The 14,741-nt window shown below is 46.0% G+C and overlaps 2 protein-coding genes and 1 long non-coding RNA gene across 5 annotated transcripts; 2 read left to right on the forward strand and 1 right to left on the reverse strand.

Annotated features, from left to right (window-relative positions):
* Nucleotides 1-7,277: 7,277 nt before the first annotated feature.
* LOC109617030 (uncharacterized) lies at nucleotides 7,278-8,820 on the forward strand. Its single transcript, NM_001348401.1, has 3 exons — nucleotides 7,278-7,530; nucleotides 7,639-7,743; nucleotides 8,033-8,820. Exons 1-3 carry the CDS (start codon nucleotides 7,487-7,489, stop codon nucleotides 8,517-8,519), a joined length of 636 nt encoding a protein of 211 aa, NP_001335330.1. The 5' UTR covers nucleotides 7,278-7,486; the 3' UTR covers nucleotides 8,520-8,820.
* LOC100194276 (uncharacterized) lies at nucleotides 8,186-12,029 on the forward strand. Of its 3 annotated transcripts, none has more exons than XM_035962074.1 (10): nucleotides 8,186-8,500; nucleotides 9,522-9,868; nucleotides 10,034-10,209; nucleotides 10,284-10,391; nucleotides 10,487-10,543; nucleotides 10,641-10,721; nucleotides 10,824-10,858; nucleotides 10,965-11,054; nucleotides 11,151-11,307; nucleotides 11,527-11,963. In XM_035962074.1, the coding sequence occupies exons 2-10, from the start codon at nucleotides 9,733-9,735 to the stop codon at nucleotides 11,650-11,652; spliced, it is 966 nt and encodes a 321-aa protein (XP_035817967.1). In that variant the 5' UTR covers nucleotides 8,186-8,500; nucleotides 9,522-9,732; the 3' UTR covers nucleotides 11,653-11,963. The 3 variants fall into 3 exon arrangements, with proteins under 3 accessions (XP_035817967.1, XP_020399088.1, NP_001132787.1); XM_020543499.3 differs by having other exon boundaries at nucleotides 8,459-9,284; nucleotides 11,527-12,029; NM_001139315.2 differs by lacking the exon at nucleotides 8,186-8,500 and having other exon boundaries at nucleotides 9,652-9,868; nucleotides 11,527-11,947.
* On the reverse strand, nucleotides 11,744-13,649 carry LOC109942219 (uncharacterized). Its single transcript, XR_002264893.1, has 2 exons — nucleotides 12,252-13,649; nucleotides 11,744-12,160 (listed from the first exon to the last, which is right to left on the reverse strand). It is a non-coding gene; the product is annotated as an uncharacterized lncRNA (long non-coding RNA).
* Between the last annotated feature and the right edge of the window lie 1,092 nt (nucleotides 13,650-14,741).

The following is a 14,741-nucleotide window of genomic DNA, read 5'->3' on the forward strand; positions in this document are numbered from 1 at the left end:
CGAGTGCCTACTAGAGATGGCAATGGGTACCCGAAACCCGGTGGGTTTTTACCCCATTAGGGTACGGGTTTGGGTCAATTTTTATACCCGTGGGTTTGTTAATGGGTATAAATCTATACCCGACGGGTTTATGGGTACGGGTTTGTTCGTGTAATACCCAAACCCGTGAACCCGTGGGTTTTTTAAACCCGACCAAACATAGTGCATATTGTCATTTTATTTTATAAACGAACAACAAACTTGTTATTCCTTATTTACTTCATAATTTTTATCAATTGGTGAATGTATCAGTAGTCAGTGAGAGTGTTGCTTGCTTGCTATTATAGTTTTTACTAGCGCTATATATGTGGTGGATGGATAACTTAGTGCAAGGTCACTTAATTATACAACTTATTATTTGTATTTCATTCTCTCTACTAATAATTTTTGTATCAAATCATGAACTCGTTGTTCATTACATAGATTTTGGATCATGATATCATTAATCATTATGATACTTATTGATTATGAGAAGAACAAGTATATTGGAGATGAAACCCGCGGGTAACCCATGGGTACCCGCTAACCCGATGGGTACGGGTTTGGGCAAAATCTCAAACCCGTCATGGGTACGGGTTTTTTAATGGGCATCGATATTTTTCACGGGTACGGGTTTGGGACGGCAAAACCCAGCGGGTTTGTACCCGTTGCCATCTCTAGTGCCTACACTCCCTTCGAGGCTCGGTGGCTACTGTCGGGTACTGTAATTAGGGGTACCCCCAACACTCATAAACACGGCTGGAAAACGTCTTCAGAACAAACCATAAAGGCTGATAAGCACGGCTCAAGTCAAGGCCTCGTCTGCCAAGGGACGCGATCTCACCTCGCCCGAGCCTGGCCTCGGGCGGGAACAGTAGTCTCGAGTGGATTCACACCTCGCCCGAGGGCCTCCACAGGCAGTGGGCGCACCCTCGGCTCGCCCGAAGCCAAGCTCGGGCAAACTTTGTCGTGCAACAACCTCAGCCAAATCGCCTTACCAACCGACCGTATCGCATGCGCATTTAATGCGGGGATTGCCTGACACCTTATCCTGACACGCGCGCCTCAGTCGGCAAGGTCGAAGTGACCGCAGTCACTTCGCCCTTTCACTGACCGTTCTGAAGCACTGTTCGCCCCACTCCGGCTACTGTGCCAACCACCAGGGTAAGACTAACAACAGTAAGTCATGGCCTCTCCCGAGTTCGGCCTCAGACACAACAGGGAGCTCCGCCTCGCCCGACCCCAGGCCTCGGTCTCAGTCTCGGCCTCGGGGGAAGTTCTCCGCCTCGCCCGATCTCAGCCTCGGGAGGAGTCACATCCGCGTCCGACCTCAGCCTCGGCCTTGGGAGGAGTCGCCACCTCGCCCGACCTCGGCCTCGGACCGACTACGCTACAGGGGATACATCATTACCCTACCTCTAGCTAGCCGCCTCAGGCTACAAAGGAACAAGATCGGAGTCACATCTAGATTACTCCGGCAACAGGTAATGATGGTTCCCCGCGTGCGTCCATGACGTCAATAGTCCTCAAGCTCTCTACGGAAGCAAGGAAACGTCAGCAGGATCCATGCCGCACTGCCAGCTATGCTTCTACAGGGCTCAAGAACTTCTCCGTCGGCCACGTTAGCATATAGCTACACCCCCATTGTACAGCTGGACCATCTCCTTGTATCTATAAAAGGGGATGTCCAGGGCCTTCCTAAAGGGAGGGCAGAGGCAGGCAGAGTGGGAGAGACACGGAGGAGGCTAACTCAGACGACTCAAGGCCGAACTCTCTCTCTCTCTCTCTCTCGCTCAGCTTGTAACCCCTACTGTAAGCACCCCGGTGAAAGATAATATAAGCCTCATCCCCTCTCTTGTGTTCCATCTTGTATCAACCCATCTGTACAGGAACACGCGGCACAAAATTCACTAGTCGGTCCGGTTGAGGGTCCCCTGGGTCCGAAACACCGACATCTAGCTATCTTATCTGAGTATTTATCTGCTCAGTCTAGCTTATCTTCCCCTGGCTGCTTAGGCCGACGCCCATATACTTTTCCAGTCATAACATTTCCATAATTCATAGACAAAACTTCATTAACATCCTCAAACAGAAATTATGACTAGCTAGAACTGGCCATCCTGACATATTGATGTTGGTTGTCCATATCACTTAATGACATGGCTGTTGAAAACCTGAGACGTTTAACAACAATTAATATCAAGTGATACATGCACTGCCCTCGGGTGTTCCTCAATGATCCCCGACTACAGCTGATGCAAGGTACTATATGCCAGGACGGGGTGTCTTGCGAGCTCATCGATCTAAAAACGCTTGTAGCATGGGACAAGGAAACAGTAGAGGCCTAGGTGAAGAAGACCGGGAAGCTCATCGTATTCAATCTAATTATTTGCTTGTGTGAATAAGCCATCTCCGTGAACTCCTTTTTGAGCCATTTAGTCCCTAATGCCTACTACTTTGTTTCGGTCTTTGCTGCCCATATTATTGTTAGCAAATGCTTTCTGCTGTAATAATATTAAATTAAGATGTTAGATACAACCAACCCTTCTGTCCTAAATATGTTCTGCTGCAATAATATTGCAATAATATTGAACTAAGTATTTGCTGCCCATATTATTGTTTGGAAATAGGTTGGCCTCAACTTTTCATGTTATACTCCACCAGTCCAAAATTAGTATTAGTTTCAGCTCTTTATTTTTAAACAACTATCTTATTAAAACAAAATGTATCTATGTGATCAGTGGCGAAGCCACCAGGGGGCCGGAGTGGGCCTGGCACCCCCAACGGTCCAACCAAGTTAGACCAATAATATATCCCAGAGCCCATTATCTTGCCGTCAGTTTATTATTTGGTAGTCTGAAATCCTTAATTTTTTCCATCAGCACACGACGCTCGGACGCCGCATCATCTTCTACTTCCTTGAATCCATCCAATACTTGGCTCTTTTGACATAGAAAAGGTATTCTCTCTAGTGGAAAAGTATTATCCTGCAGATTTCTCAAATCAAGAAAGAATGCAATTAGAGTGCCAACTGCCACATATTCGACTTGATGTTTGCAACCATCCAGAACTAAAGGGTTTATCATCTTTGGCTGATTTAACAAGTAGATTAGTTAAGCTGGGTAAAGATTCTTCTTATCTGATAGTAGATAAATTATTGAGATTACTCTTGACTCTCCCTGTGTCAACTGCGACCGCAGATAGAGCCTTTTCAGCTATGAAATTTATGAAGACACGTCTTCGAAGCAAAATGAGAGATGCTTATTTACGGGATTATCTGGTCGTTTATATTGAAAGGGAATTAGCGGCAATGATTAGTTCTGATGATATTATCAAGGCCTATGATCTAGCTAATACACGTAGAGCTAAATTCAATATAACTGAGATGTAATTTTATTTTGTTTGACAAAATAGATGTTTTATTATACTGTTTTTGTAATGAAGATTATATATCAATATATGCATTGTGGTTGGTTCCCTTACCATTTTTATAATGTGTCATTGCTGGTTTGGTCGTTTGGAGGCTAAGCCTGCCCCCTTTGTCTTCGGATCCTGGCTTCGCTCCTGTATGTGATATATATATATAGAAACCGTAGCAATGCACGGTTATTTAACTAGTAGTATAGTATGTAATGCCTTGAGAGGTGTAGCTGTAGCCTGGAGACACTTAGCGCTGCTCACGTACGTAATTTACTTTTTTGAACATGTCACGTACGTAATTTTGGCCTTATTATTATGGGTAACTAATCCGCTAACCGCAAAAGCCATTCCTCTTCTCGGACTCGGACTAACGCTTCCCGGACAGGTGGCAAACTGGCATCTATGGGCGCCAACAGGAACGGCAGAGCGGCACCTCCGTGTTCCAAGTTTATCAGAGACTGTTTCAGGAAACATTCAAGTCTGCTGCCTGCTGCCTAATTTCTTTCACTCTGACCAACGATAGTCCTCTTTAAAAATGTTTGGATCTGGTTCTTGCTTACGCAGAAACCTAACATGACAATTTTGTTATATAACATGAGCGTATCCTTTTTTTTCTCGTGCAAAGATAGAAGATAGAAAAACAATACTCGCCCAAGAGGGAGTGGTTTCGGTTTAATCCAGCGGTTCGTGGAACGGGTCTACGGAAACAGGCTGCTCCGACGACCCTTTATCATGCATTCTCTTAACTATCTTTTGTATTTAGAAAACAGTTTTAAGAGTTCATGGTTGTACATGTCTTAATACGTGACTGATTTTAAAGACATCTTATTGTGTGATGCAATTTCTTAGGTGTCTTTTATACATAGAAAAATGATGAGAATCTAGGTTGTACATATCCTAATCCTCATCATTATATTTACTCTCTTGTGTACTCTATTTTCTGTGACAGCGGGTTTTGTCCTCTTAACCGCTAAGCGCTAATACAATGCCAAAGCGGGGTCAATTTCTTATAAGCGGTCGACCTGACTGCGCCACCTCCATACCTAATATGGCTTATTTTTAATCTGACCGTACGTAGCACAAGCAGGCAGGCGAGGTCAGTTTTAACAAAGACCCAATAAATAAAAAAGGTGCCCGTCGGATAAGCAAAGACTCGACACCAAATAAAGGAGTTGACGCGGCGCATTGCTATGGGCACAGAAATTTGGTCGCGGCTCTAACAAAAACAAGAAGAAAAAGAAGACCATTTTGATTTCCAAATGCTATTGTAATTGTTAATTTGATATGTTTGGCGTCATCGTACATCCAAGCACGGCCGTCTGCTTCACGGTTTGGCCTTTGGCCTTAGCTAGGTAGTGCCGGCACGGCATACACAGTATTTTTTCCCACGAGTAGTTTCATTTAGCGGCACGCACACACAGCACCAAACTCATTATTGTTGGTCGTATTCTTGACAATACTATATAATACTCTCTCTGTCTCAAAATAAAATTTGTTTTAGGCAATTAGAGCATTCATACAATATTTCATGTATATGTCTAAATTCATTATCATCAACTTTAATATAGACATACAAATTAAGGGCTAAAACAACTACTATTTTTATACAGAGGGAGTAGTAGACTATTTTTCAAATGGGCGAGAAGCTAGCCCAGTAAGCTACACGCTATTTCAATCTTTGTCTAAGGAACTGTTTGATTTCTAGAGACTAATTTTTAATCACTCCATTTTATTTTATTTTATTTTATTTTAGTCTCTAAATTACTGAATACGAGACCCTATATTTAGTCATTTATGGACTAAAATAAAATAAAATAGAAGAACTAAAAATTAGTGAGAAAACAAACATCTGCTAAGTGATTCCTAGATGTTAGGTTTCAGTGTCTCTCGTACCGGCGCAGTTTTGTAACATATACATATTTATATACATATTGTTTATATTGTTTATAGTTCATACATGTTAGTCACTCCCTCCATAATATATACAAAAAAAATCCACCTGTGGCCTATTGTGTTATACATACACATTGAATATACAGATCCCGTAAGTTCACGAAACCACCAACACATTGAATATACCGATTATCCTTATAAAAATAAAATGGCTTACGAACACAAATTGGCGGTCAGAAGGTCTTGCGTGTGTGCGTACGTTAACGGGCATCGGCCGTCTGCAGATGAATGCATTCTATATGGCATGCCGTGTGACCTGATGCAATGGCACACGTAGGCGGGCCCAATCATACACCTCTTTTTTTTGTATTCCTAGTCTCTTGGCCCCAAGCTGTTAATCGTGTAGTTCGTTGTGGCCACACTTCTATTCTTCTTTTTATCACGTTTTATCAGGGACCATAGTTTACTCCACATATAAACAAAAAATGCACTCAAAGCGGCGTACAGTAGTACATCCTTTTGGGCAATGAATAAGCCAAGATCTGGACTGCCGAAGCTGAATTTTCTCTGTTCTCTCTCGGCTCATCCCTACCAACCAGCCAATCAGGCGGCGATACCCGTCCCCGTTCTAGAAGCGGCAAGGGCCCGTTATATAAAAATAAAAAAGGCTGGCTGGCGGGCGTGCCGTGCCGTGCCCCCGTCTTCCTCTATCTATCTCTCTCTCTCTCTCTAATTATTTAGAGGTAGACCACTGTAGGTGTCCAAAGTGTTTGTAAATACGGAGCAAGTAGTACAGCATTATAGTAATGGTAAATCTCGAGTGTTAAGGGTAGGACTAACCGCTCCGGATAATCAAATGCGGGCTTTACAAAGTCAGAGCTCTGATTTAGTAGCGCTTCTGAGTTCATGCGCACCGATGGGTTCCCGAACTGATCGATTCCGTGGCTGTCAATTTCACCGGACAGAATAATATCCATGGATGTGCACTCCTCTCGGTCATCCTTCTTTTACCTCTCCTACGGCTCTGCCAAAATTATTTTTTTACCGCGTTATGGACGATGCCATCGACGGCCAATTGGCCAACTCAACCGCTAGACCAGACCGGACCAGATCTTCAGACCAGCAAAGCAAGGAGACGATGCCGTGCCAATGCCATGCTCCAGTTGGGTGGCCTGCAACAGCGCGCGCGTAGTATAAAAAAAAACTAGCAGCAGTGGACAGGATAGATGGCCCGGTCCGGCGATCCAATCGCCGACCCAGTGGGGGGCGGGAAACACCACCAGCTCTCGGCTGAGCTCACGTCCATCCGGGGTCCTTAAAAAAAAACTCGGCGGAAAGCACGCATAGCGGGAGATTCCTTCCCGCCCCAACTGGTCTTTAAAAAAAAAACCAGGCATGCGATTGCGATAATGCGATCCTCCATCGGGACGCGGGGTAGGTTTCTCTCGATTCGGGGGACTATATTGGACTATATCGGGAGGCGCGCGCGAGCAGCTCCCAGTCGCCCTCCTTCCCAAGCAACGAGGCGATTCCTCCCTCTGGCCTCGCCCGCCCAGGGGAAAGCATCAATCAGGTCAAGCCCAACTGGCAACTGGTACTACTACTTTTCTTTTTCTTTTTTCTTTATTTTCCTTCTTTATTTATTATTATCCTTGCTAGCTCCATTCCGGAAACAAGATTTTTTCAACCGATATGGCCGAAGAAGAGAGATATATGTTTCGATAAATAAATAAACGAAGTACAAGCGACACATGGCTCCGGCTGTGTTGAGCTGAGCTGGGGCCCCAGAAGAAGCCGCACAGAAATTTCTCAGGGGGACCCCCTGGCCTTCCCCCCGGGCCGTCGGTGAGGGGGGTGGCACGTGACAGCGATACGCCCGGAGGCCAAGATAATCTTTGCATCGTACCCCGTCTCGGTTCCGGGCCGGAGGTCTCGATTATTATGGACTTCTCTCCCGTCCCTTCTCTCTCTTCGTGATGTGTTGTTATTTAGTAAGCTGTTAAGCTAAAGCCAGGGCCGCTCCTCTGCTGTTAAGCTAAAGCGCGCTGGCCTGCTCCCACCGCCGCCCACCCCCCCCGTCTTCTTCCTCACCCATCTCCGCCAGTCCCCTTCCTCACTGCATTTCTTGGTTTTCTCCCTCCACCGGAACCAAGCGATGTCTCCGGCGCCGAGTTCGCATCATTCGCAAACCAATTCGAGGTGTGGCTGGGTTCGCCTGTGGTCTTTGCACCTGCGCGGTTCCATTTAATAGAGGGGCGCTGGATGATCTCATTTCTTTTTTGTTGTGGGGACAAAAAAAACTTGCAGGAAGGAGAAGCGGATGCGGAAGGTGGACACCTTCGCGCCGCACAACGATGGCCACCAATGGAGGAAGTACGGCGAGAAGAAGATCAACAACACCAACTTCCCCAGGTCCGGCCGCCGGATTTTCACTTGTTCCGTTTTCTTCCTCAGTTGTTACGTCACCTTGGGGGAGGGCAAAAAAAAAAAGTGATTCTGCGTCTGCGCGCGTGTTTCTGAGAAAAAAAGTGATTCGCCGGCAAAGAACGCGCCTCTATTAGCCAACCTCCCTCCACTTCGCTATGTTTGTTTCTTCCAATTGTCCGCATCCAAACCGGCGGCCAGCAGCTGTTCCTTCCACTCACACACGGCTGCTTCTTGTCCCCCCCCCCCCCCCCCCCCCCCCCCCCCCCCGCCGCAGGTATTACTACAGATGCACGTACAAGGACAACATGAGCTGCCCGGCCACGAAGCAGGTGCAGCAGAAGGACCACAGCGACCCGCCATTGTACGCGGTCACCTACTACAGCGACCACTCGTGCAACAGCGCCTTCCTCCCGCTCTCCCCCTCCGAGTTCCAGCTGCGGACACCGTCCGGGAAGGCCGTCTCCATCTGCTTCGACTCCTCGTCCGGGGCGGCGGCGGCCGTGGCGTCGGTCGCCACCAATGCTAGCGGCGGCTCGCCCTCTTCCAGCGCCGCGGCGGCGCGGCGAGGCACGCCGCCGGATATCAGTTACCCGTCCGACCTGCGGCGGTCTGACACTTACCCGTGGGGCGCCGGCGCCGTGGAGCAGAAGCTGGCGTCCTGCGCCACCGAGTGCCACGACGCCTTCTCGGCCGGCGCCGTGCCGGAGGAGGTGGTAGATGCAGGCAGATTTGGGTCTATCAGGTTCTTCCATTTTTTGTAAATTCATCGGTGGAAGGCAACTGATTTTACTTCGACAAACTAAGGCCCTGTTCCAATCTCGCGAGATAAACTTTAGCAGCTATTTTTTAGCTACTTTTAGCCATTTATAATCTAAACATGAGAGCTAATGGTGATAATTGAAACTAAACTTTAGCACTTCAATTCATATAGCTAAAGTTTAGCAGGAAGCTAAAGTTTAGCTCATGAGATTGAAACGGGGCCTAATATGATACAGATGTTTCTTTTTTACATGCCGAAGCTTACCCGACATTCGCATGCAACTTTTTTTTTCTTGGTTCAAAATCGAAATAGCATTGCTAATGTTAATCCAGCGGTTCATTTCTCCGTGCTGTGCCTGTTAATTAACGTATCAGTTAGTTAACGTATATTCTGATGTTCAGGATAATATTTATATAAATAAAAAATATAGCAAAAATAAAATGATGTTCCTATAAAATAAAATTTCTGGGTTACGTAAGGTTAGGGACGACAGCAGGCCCGGGTTAGGTCTGCTAAATAATAAGACTTCAGCTCGTGCTGATGAGGCAAAGAACATGGTTAACTGAAATGCAGATGAAACACTACATATATAATAAAGCCAGGTCGGTGGCAAAGGATTTTAAACAGCGATATGATATAGATTATAAAAATTACAATGTATTTTTTATTACATTCTAGAGGAGAGGAGGAAGTCTATCTTAGTAACCACCGGAGTATGAGAGCACTTCATAGCCCAATCATGTGCAAGCTGTCAAAGCTGTTTATGGTATGAAGCCATCTCTAAGAGTTTGATATTTTCAATTCAATGATAAATTTCTGTATCAAGATTTTCATGCTTTAAAGACAGATATTTTTCTATTTTTAAACAAGGAAAGTGTCTCCATATTACATGTACGGACTCATATTGTTTAACCGTACAAGATCTTTTCTTAGAAACAGCCGTACAAGATGAATATTCTCCTGGAATTGCGAGTGTGATAAACTCCCTTATCTACTGGGCCAGGTGAGCCAGAAAATAAAAAATAACGTCTGGGATGGGCCAGAAAACAAAACTGGATTGGATCGAGGCCCGGCGGAAGGGAAGAAGATATTTTGCGGTTTTGTGAGTTGTGATGGCTTCAGGCAGTTTGGTAGATTGTGGCGATAGAAGGACGGCCAGTTTAGCCTAGCCACGCTCGCTCTACCTCCTCAATCCTGATTAGCTTCAAACCGCCATGGCCATGGGGCTCCCCGGCCTCCGCTGCCACCGCCTCCTCGCTCGCGGGTCACTCCCTCCACTCGGTCCCGCCCTCTATCGCAGGCCCCTGGAGCGAACCTCGGCTCTCCGCTACTCCTCCCTCCAAGCTCAAGGTATTTTCACCCACCCTTTGCTTTATGATTATCCGTTTTGAATGTGCTGCACTGCTGCTACCTTTCCGTTGCCGGAGTATCGAATGCCGACGCTTAGACGATCAGTAGCGCTTATGTATATTTTTTGGTTGGTATGGTATCGATTATTTAACCTGCTGCTAACAGCTGGGGACAGTATTGGGGAGGAGGCCCTGCGCATGTTCCTTGAGGACAGGCAACTGCACGGCGATTTCGTCACCAAGGTCTCTGACATGGTCTGGAGGAGGAATGGCGCCAATGTTGGTGCGGCTGAGGCGACCACGGGCCAAGGGAGTGCAATAGATGTTGCTCAGCCTGAAGACGTGAGTTCTGCCAATCACCATGCCTGTGTTTTCGACTCTAATAACAGAGATTAACCAATCTAATTGGGATATAGGTGCGGGAAGATGCTGTGGACGAGGGAATGTTGAGACTAGCGGCGATTACTAGTGATTGGGTGTCCGGTGACAGCAGCCCTCCTTTAAGCAAGAGGCTTTCTGCCGAGGTGTGACATCCATGCTGTTCACTGTTTAGGATCGTGAGGATGCTATTGCGATAATAGCTGATGGACAAATGGGAATGATTTTCAAATGCTGACAGGAAAGGCAGAACGAGAGCAACAAAAGGAAGGAGCTGAATCTTTTGAAATATGAAGCAGTATGATTCCTTTCCAGCGTTCTATTTTTCATTTTCTATGCGTTGCTTAAAAGGGTAATTACATGGTCATCTACTAATACCCTTGTTTTTCTTGCAGCTCAAGGATGAATTGCTGCTCTTGACCGCAGGAACTGGAGCAGCATGTAGTTTATATTGTCTCCTGGTTTTCTCTCTGGAGGTACATCCTCATATCCTCGATGTTAATGAACATAAATTAATTTAAGGGTGCCTAAATGTGAGTAACTTATGTGATTAAATCACCAATCTTATTATTTAACAGACTGCTGTCAGTTATGCTTTGGGGGTTGGTTTCAGGTAAGCAAGCTCTCTTCACAGCTTAGGAGATTTTTACTCATGATTTCAGCTGAAGTTTTAACAAGTGCTTTGAGTATTCTGAAACTTGTCGCTCTATATTGAGTAGTTGCTTGTATCTTCAACTTCTGTATCAACATGCTGATAACCTATCAAAGGAAGATATTCCAGAAGTTTTTCTAAAGAAGAAAGTGAAGAAGTAGGTTTCAATATTCCACCTGCAGTCTGTATCCCATTATTTGGTTCCTCACATTTTGATTGTTTAAGTAAATATGACTATTTATGCAAATGCTAGAATTGGCATTACAAGTGAAGATTTGAAGAATACAATAGAGAAGACATTGGGTGGTGCAGGACTAGCTCTTTCATCTCCAAGGCTTATAATTCCTGCCGTGATTTATGGATTGTCAGCTTTATCACATCACTTCCAAAATAGCTTTTTCAGTTTTGAGGTGAGAACACCACTCCGCTACTGCACTGGATCTTATTTAATTGGCAGATTATGCCAGATATATCATCACGTTCTGGTTACAGATTTCAGCACCCGTTTCTTCTATTATAATAAGTACTTTATTATATAATATAGCAAGAGCTGTTATCATGAATACCTTAGTCCTCCAGGATATACTCTTCCACAAACATTTCCTGAATGACTAGCTGTCTCTGTGCAGGTTCTTCCAGGGATGATGGGTTTCCTCGCGTACAAGGCTGCAGCTTTGGTTCAAGTCTACAGAGACAACGAGGACCTCCGCTTGATACTTCCTGATGAAGAGGCCGCTGACAGTGACAGCACTTGATTTATACGAATTAGAGATTATGTTAACCTAGTGGTTGTTGACAAATACAAAACAGATCTGTTCACCACCGAGTCAAGCTTCACTTTTGAACTTTTTTTTGTCTTTAGGAGATCCTGAAATTCGTTTGCTTATCTTCTTGGAAGGGGGGAAACAGGAAGAGTTGAATGAAAAATCATTATATGTTAGAGACAGCTGAAAGCTCAAAGGAACACACATTTTTTTTGTCCTTGGGTAACTATACAAAACTGTTGCAAGTGCAGTTGGAAGCAAGAATGCGCAACAGTACCATTGTAGTACAATGGTTTGCAACAGTAGCCAATCCATTCTACAAGTTGGAGATTTGCATAGAAGAGTCGTTCTTACAAATTACAGGATGCCCAAAACAGTTTACAGTTTCAATGGTCATATTATATACGTACAAGTACACACTAATATATATATGGGACATCGAAGTATGAGACGAAATCCAGATCTCAAAGAGCAGATGTCTATGTGAGCTGATCGTTCCCTGAAAAGTTAAAAAAAATACAGTTCTTCAGCACGTAAAGGCGTGCGATTTCGATCGAGCTGCATGTGTATAAAGAATATCTTCAGTGTACCGCATTGTGAGAAAGAAATCTCTCAAGTTGGTTCTGTGAAGAACGGTGCTCCTGAAAGACACCGGTCAAATTGGCAGCAGCTGTGAAAAAAGCACTCTGAGCAATAGCATGCAGCCCATGAAAGTGCATACAAAACGGCATCTTAGCTTGAATTCGAGTTGAGCCATGCAGCCCATTCTGCCGAGATCCAATGCATGATATGGTCGTCCCCTGGGCCATAATAAAACGTGTCCTGGTCCTCAGAAAACACGGTTCAGGTCTATCTGGGAGCAAACGTTCGAACTCAACATCACCTGATGGAGTACACGGCCGAAATCCCGACTCTTTCTACGTGTTTGGTTGGCCGCATCAGCATCAGGTATTGCATGACCCAGACGACAGAGCCTTGCTACCAACAGTGGAGCCTTTTAAAGGCGTACGTATAGTATATGCATGCATGGTCGTCGATCAGCTGACCACCGCCGTAGCCAAAACGGCAAGTTGCATGCCTCCGGTGACGATGACGACGCATCGTGCAAAGCTTCGCTGCTAATGCGCCCCGGTGCCAACTGCGAAACGTGGCTACATGACATGTATCCCGGTGCCGCGTGCCAGAAAACTATAAAGCGCCGGCCGGGCGGGCAGGTAGGATCTGGTTCATCTGCGGCGACTGTTGCGCGGCGCCTGTGAATCGCGATCGCGGTGGAAATCGGAGAAAGTAAGTAGTAGCTAGAGACAAGCTAGCTAGTGGCTGATGAGCGTGTCAGTCCCGTGACACTTGAAGCCGCAAGCGCCAGTGTTTGTGGAACCCAGCCGAACTGAGACACCTCAGCTCTTCGTGGCCCTCGCCCTCGATCGGAAGCTGCCTGGAAGCAGCGTGTGCTGCCCTAGCTCTACCTAGCTTATTTGGTACAAGTGGCACCCATGACATACATGGCTAGCTGGATATGGATAACTCGATAATAATCCCAAAAAGGCAATTTTAAGATAAGAGACCCCGCGAGTATAACGTGCGGGATTGACCTCAGCGCAGCCACTCGCGATCGATCTCTGCGGAGCCGCAAGGGAAAAGTTCGAGATCCGCGCGCAACCTGCAACTTGCTCCGATCCCATGAATGAATGAATTGTCGGTTTCACAACCTCGCAGCGACTTGTCGCCGACGAGCGGTGGACTTTCCTCCTCGCCCCGGCCCGCGCCCTTTTTTTTTTCTCTCTCTCTCTCTCCTGCGCTTTTCTTGACTCTTTCTGTTTGAAGGGGAGAGGAGGGCAGACCGCAGACCTCGATCTGTCCGTTGACGAAGCCGGCGGCGGCGCATGCGCGCTTTTAATTTCTCTGCTCTCTGCTGGTGGGGAGGCACCGATGGATGCCCGATGGCCAAGGGCCACAGCTAGCCGCGCGCGCTATGAAACTGGCCAGAAAGAAACGAACCTGAATGGGAGATCTGGTCTAGCTAGATGACTGCGAAATGTATGGCGCACAGACACTACTGGCTAGCCCTGCTGACGCGGAGCGAGGTTGTTCACACACTCGTTCGTATACATGACGGCCGGCCGTCTGGTCTCAGTTTAATGAACCAGCGGATTTCGCGCCCATCGCCAAGCGGCCGGTAGCGATTACAGTACTAGACAGATATAAAGATCATGCGCGCGTTCGCCCCCTTCGTAATCTATCCGCGGCGCTTTCTGCCTTCTGATGTCACCGCCATTCACAATTCATTACCACCAGTATGCTGTCTATACTACTGACTAATAATTAAAGCGCGATTACCACTGGATGCCACCCAATCAAATTTCTCTTGTGTGCTTTGGAAGAGGGGACTTTCACTTACCTGCTCGGCTAGCTCTTTCGGTCACCCTAAGATTCGATACATATGTAATAGTGATTATGTTTTAGATAGAAACTTAGAGGATGAATATCCCTGCTTATGGGGCGGGTTTTGCCGAGAGCGGCTAAGCTTCGCTGTTCTCTTTATGCTGATGATGCAGGTGTGTTTGTTAAAGCAGAAAAAGAGGATTTGAAAGTTCTGAAAAGGATCCTGGAAATTTTTGAAGGGTGTTCAGGGCTGAAGATTAATTTTGATAAAACTGAAATTTTCCCTATTTGTTACCCTGAGACTCTCTGGCCAGATCTGATGTATGTGTTCCCGGGCAAATACTCAAAATTTCCGGGGAAGTATCTTGGTCTGCCGCTTCATTTCAGGACTGTTAGGAGAGTGGATTTTCAACCATTAATCGATAAAATTACTAATAGGCTAGCAGGATGGAAAGACAGGATGCTCTCTAAGGTAGGTAGGGAAACCTTGGTTAAAGCGGTGCTATCTGCTCAGCCTATTTACCATCTGACGATCTTTCCGGCGCAGAGTTGGCTTCTTAAAAGAATTGACAAATTAAGAAGAAGCTTTCTTTGGAAAGGGAATAGTCCAGAATTTTGCAGTGGGGGTCATTGCTTGATTAACTGGTCCACAACTTGTCTGCCAAAGAATAGGGGGGTCTAGGAATTCTAGACCTCGA

This window comes from Zea mays, chromosome 9, assembly GCF_902167145.1.
Source record: "Zea mays cultivar B73 chromosome 9, Zm-B73-REFERENCE-NAM-5.0, whole genome shotgun sequence".
Lineage (NCBI taxonomy): Eukaryota > Viridiplantae > Streptophyta > Magnoliopsida > Poales > Poaceae > Zea > Zea mays.

What these genes read in the sequence shown, in the direction of transcription:
- LOC109617030 (NM_001348401.1), top strand. Translation starts at nt 7,487, where the DNA reads ATGTCTCCGGCGCCGAGTTCGCATCATTCGCAAACCAATTCGAG. An exon ending in CATTCGCAAACCAATTCGAG is followed by an intron (nt 7,531 to 7,638) that starts GTGTGGCTGGGT and finishes AAAAACTTGCAG; the next exon opens with GAAGGAGAAGCGGATGCGGA. An exon ending in AACAACACCAACTTCCCCAG is followed by an intron (nt 7,744 to 8,032) that starts GTCCGGCCGCCG and finishes CCCCCGCCGCAG; the next exon opens with GTATTACTACAGATGCACGT.
- LOC100194276 (XM_035962074.1), top strand. Translation starts at nt 9,733, where the DNA reads ATGGCCATGGGGCTCCCCGGCCTCCGCTGCCACCGCCTCCTCGCTCGC. An exon ending in ATCTTTTGAAATATGAAGCA is followed by an intron (nt 10,544 to 10,640) that starts GTATGATTCCTT and finishes TTTTTCTTGCAG; the next exon opens with CTCAAGGATGAATTGCTGCT. An exon ending in TCCTGGTTTTCTCTCTGGAG is followed by an intron (nt 10,722 to 10,823) that starts GTACATCCTCAT and finishes ATTATTTAACAG; the next exon opens with ACTGCTGTCAGTTATGCTTT.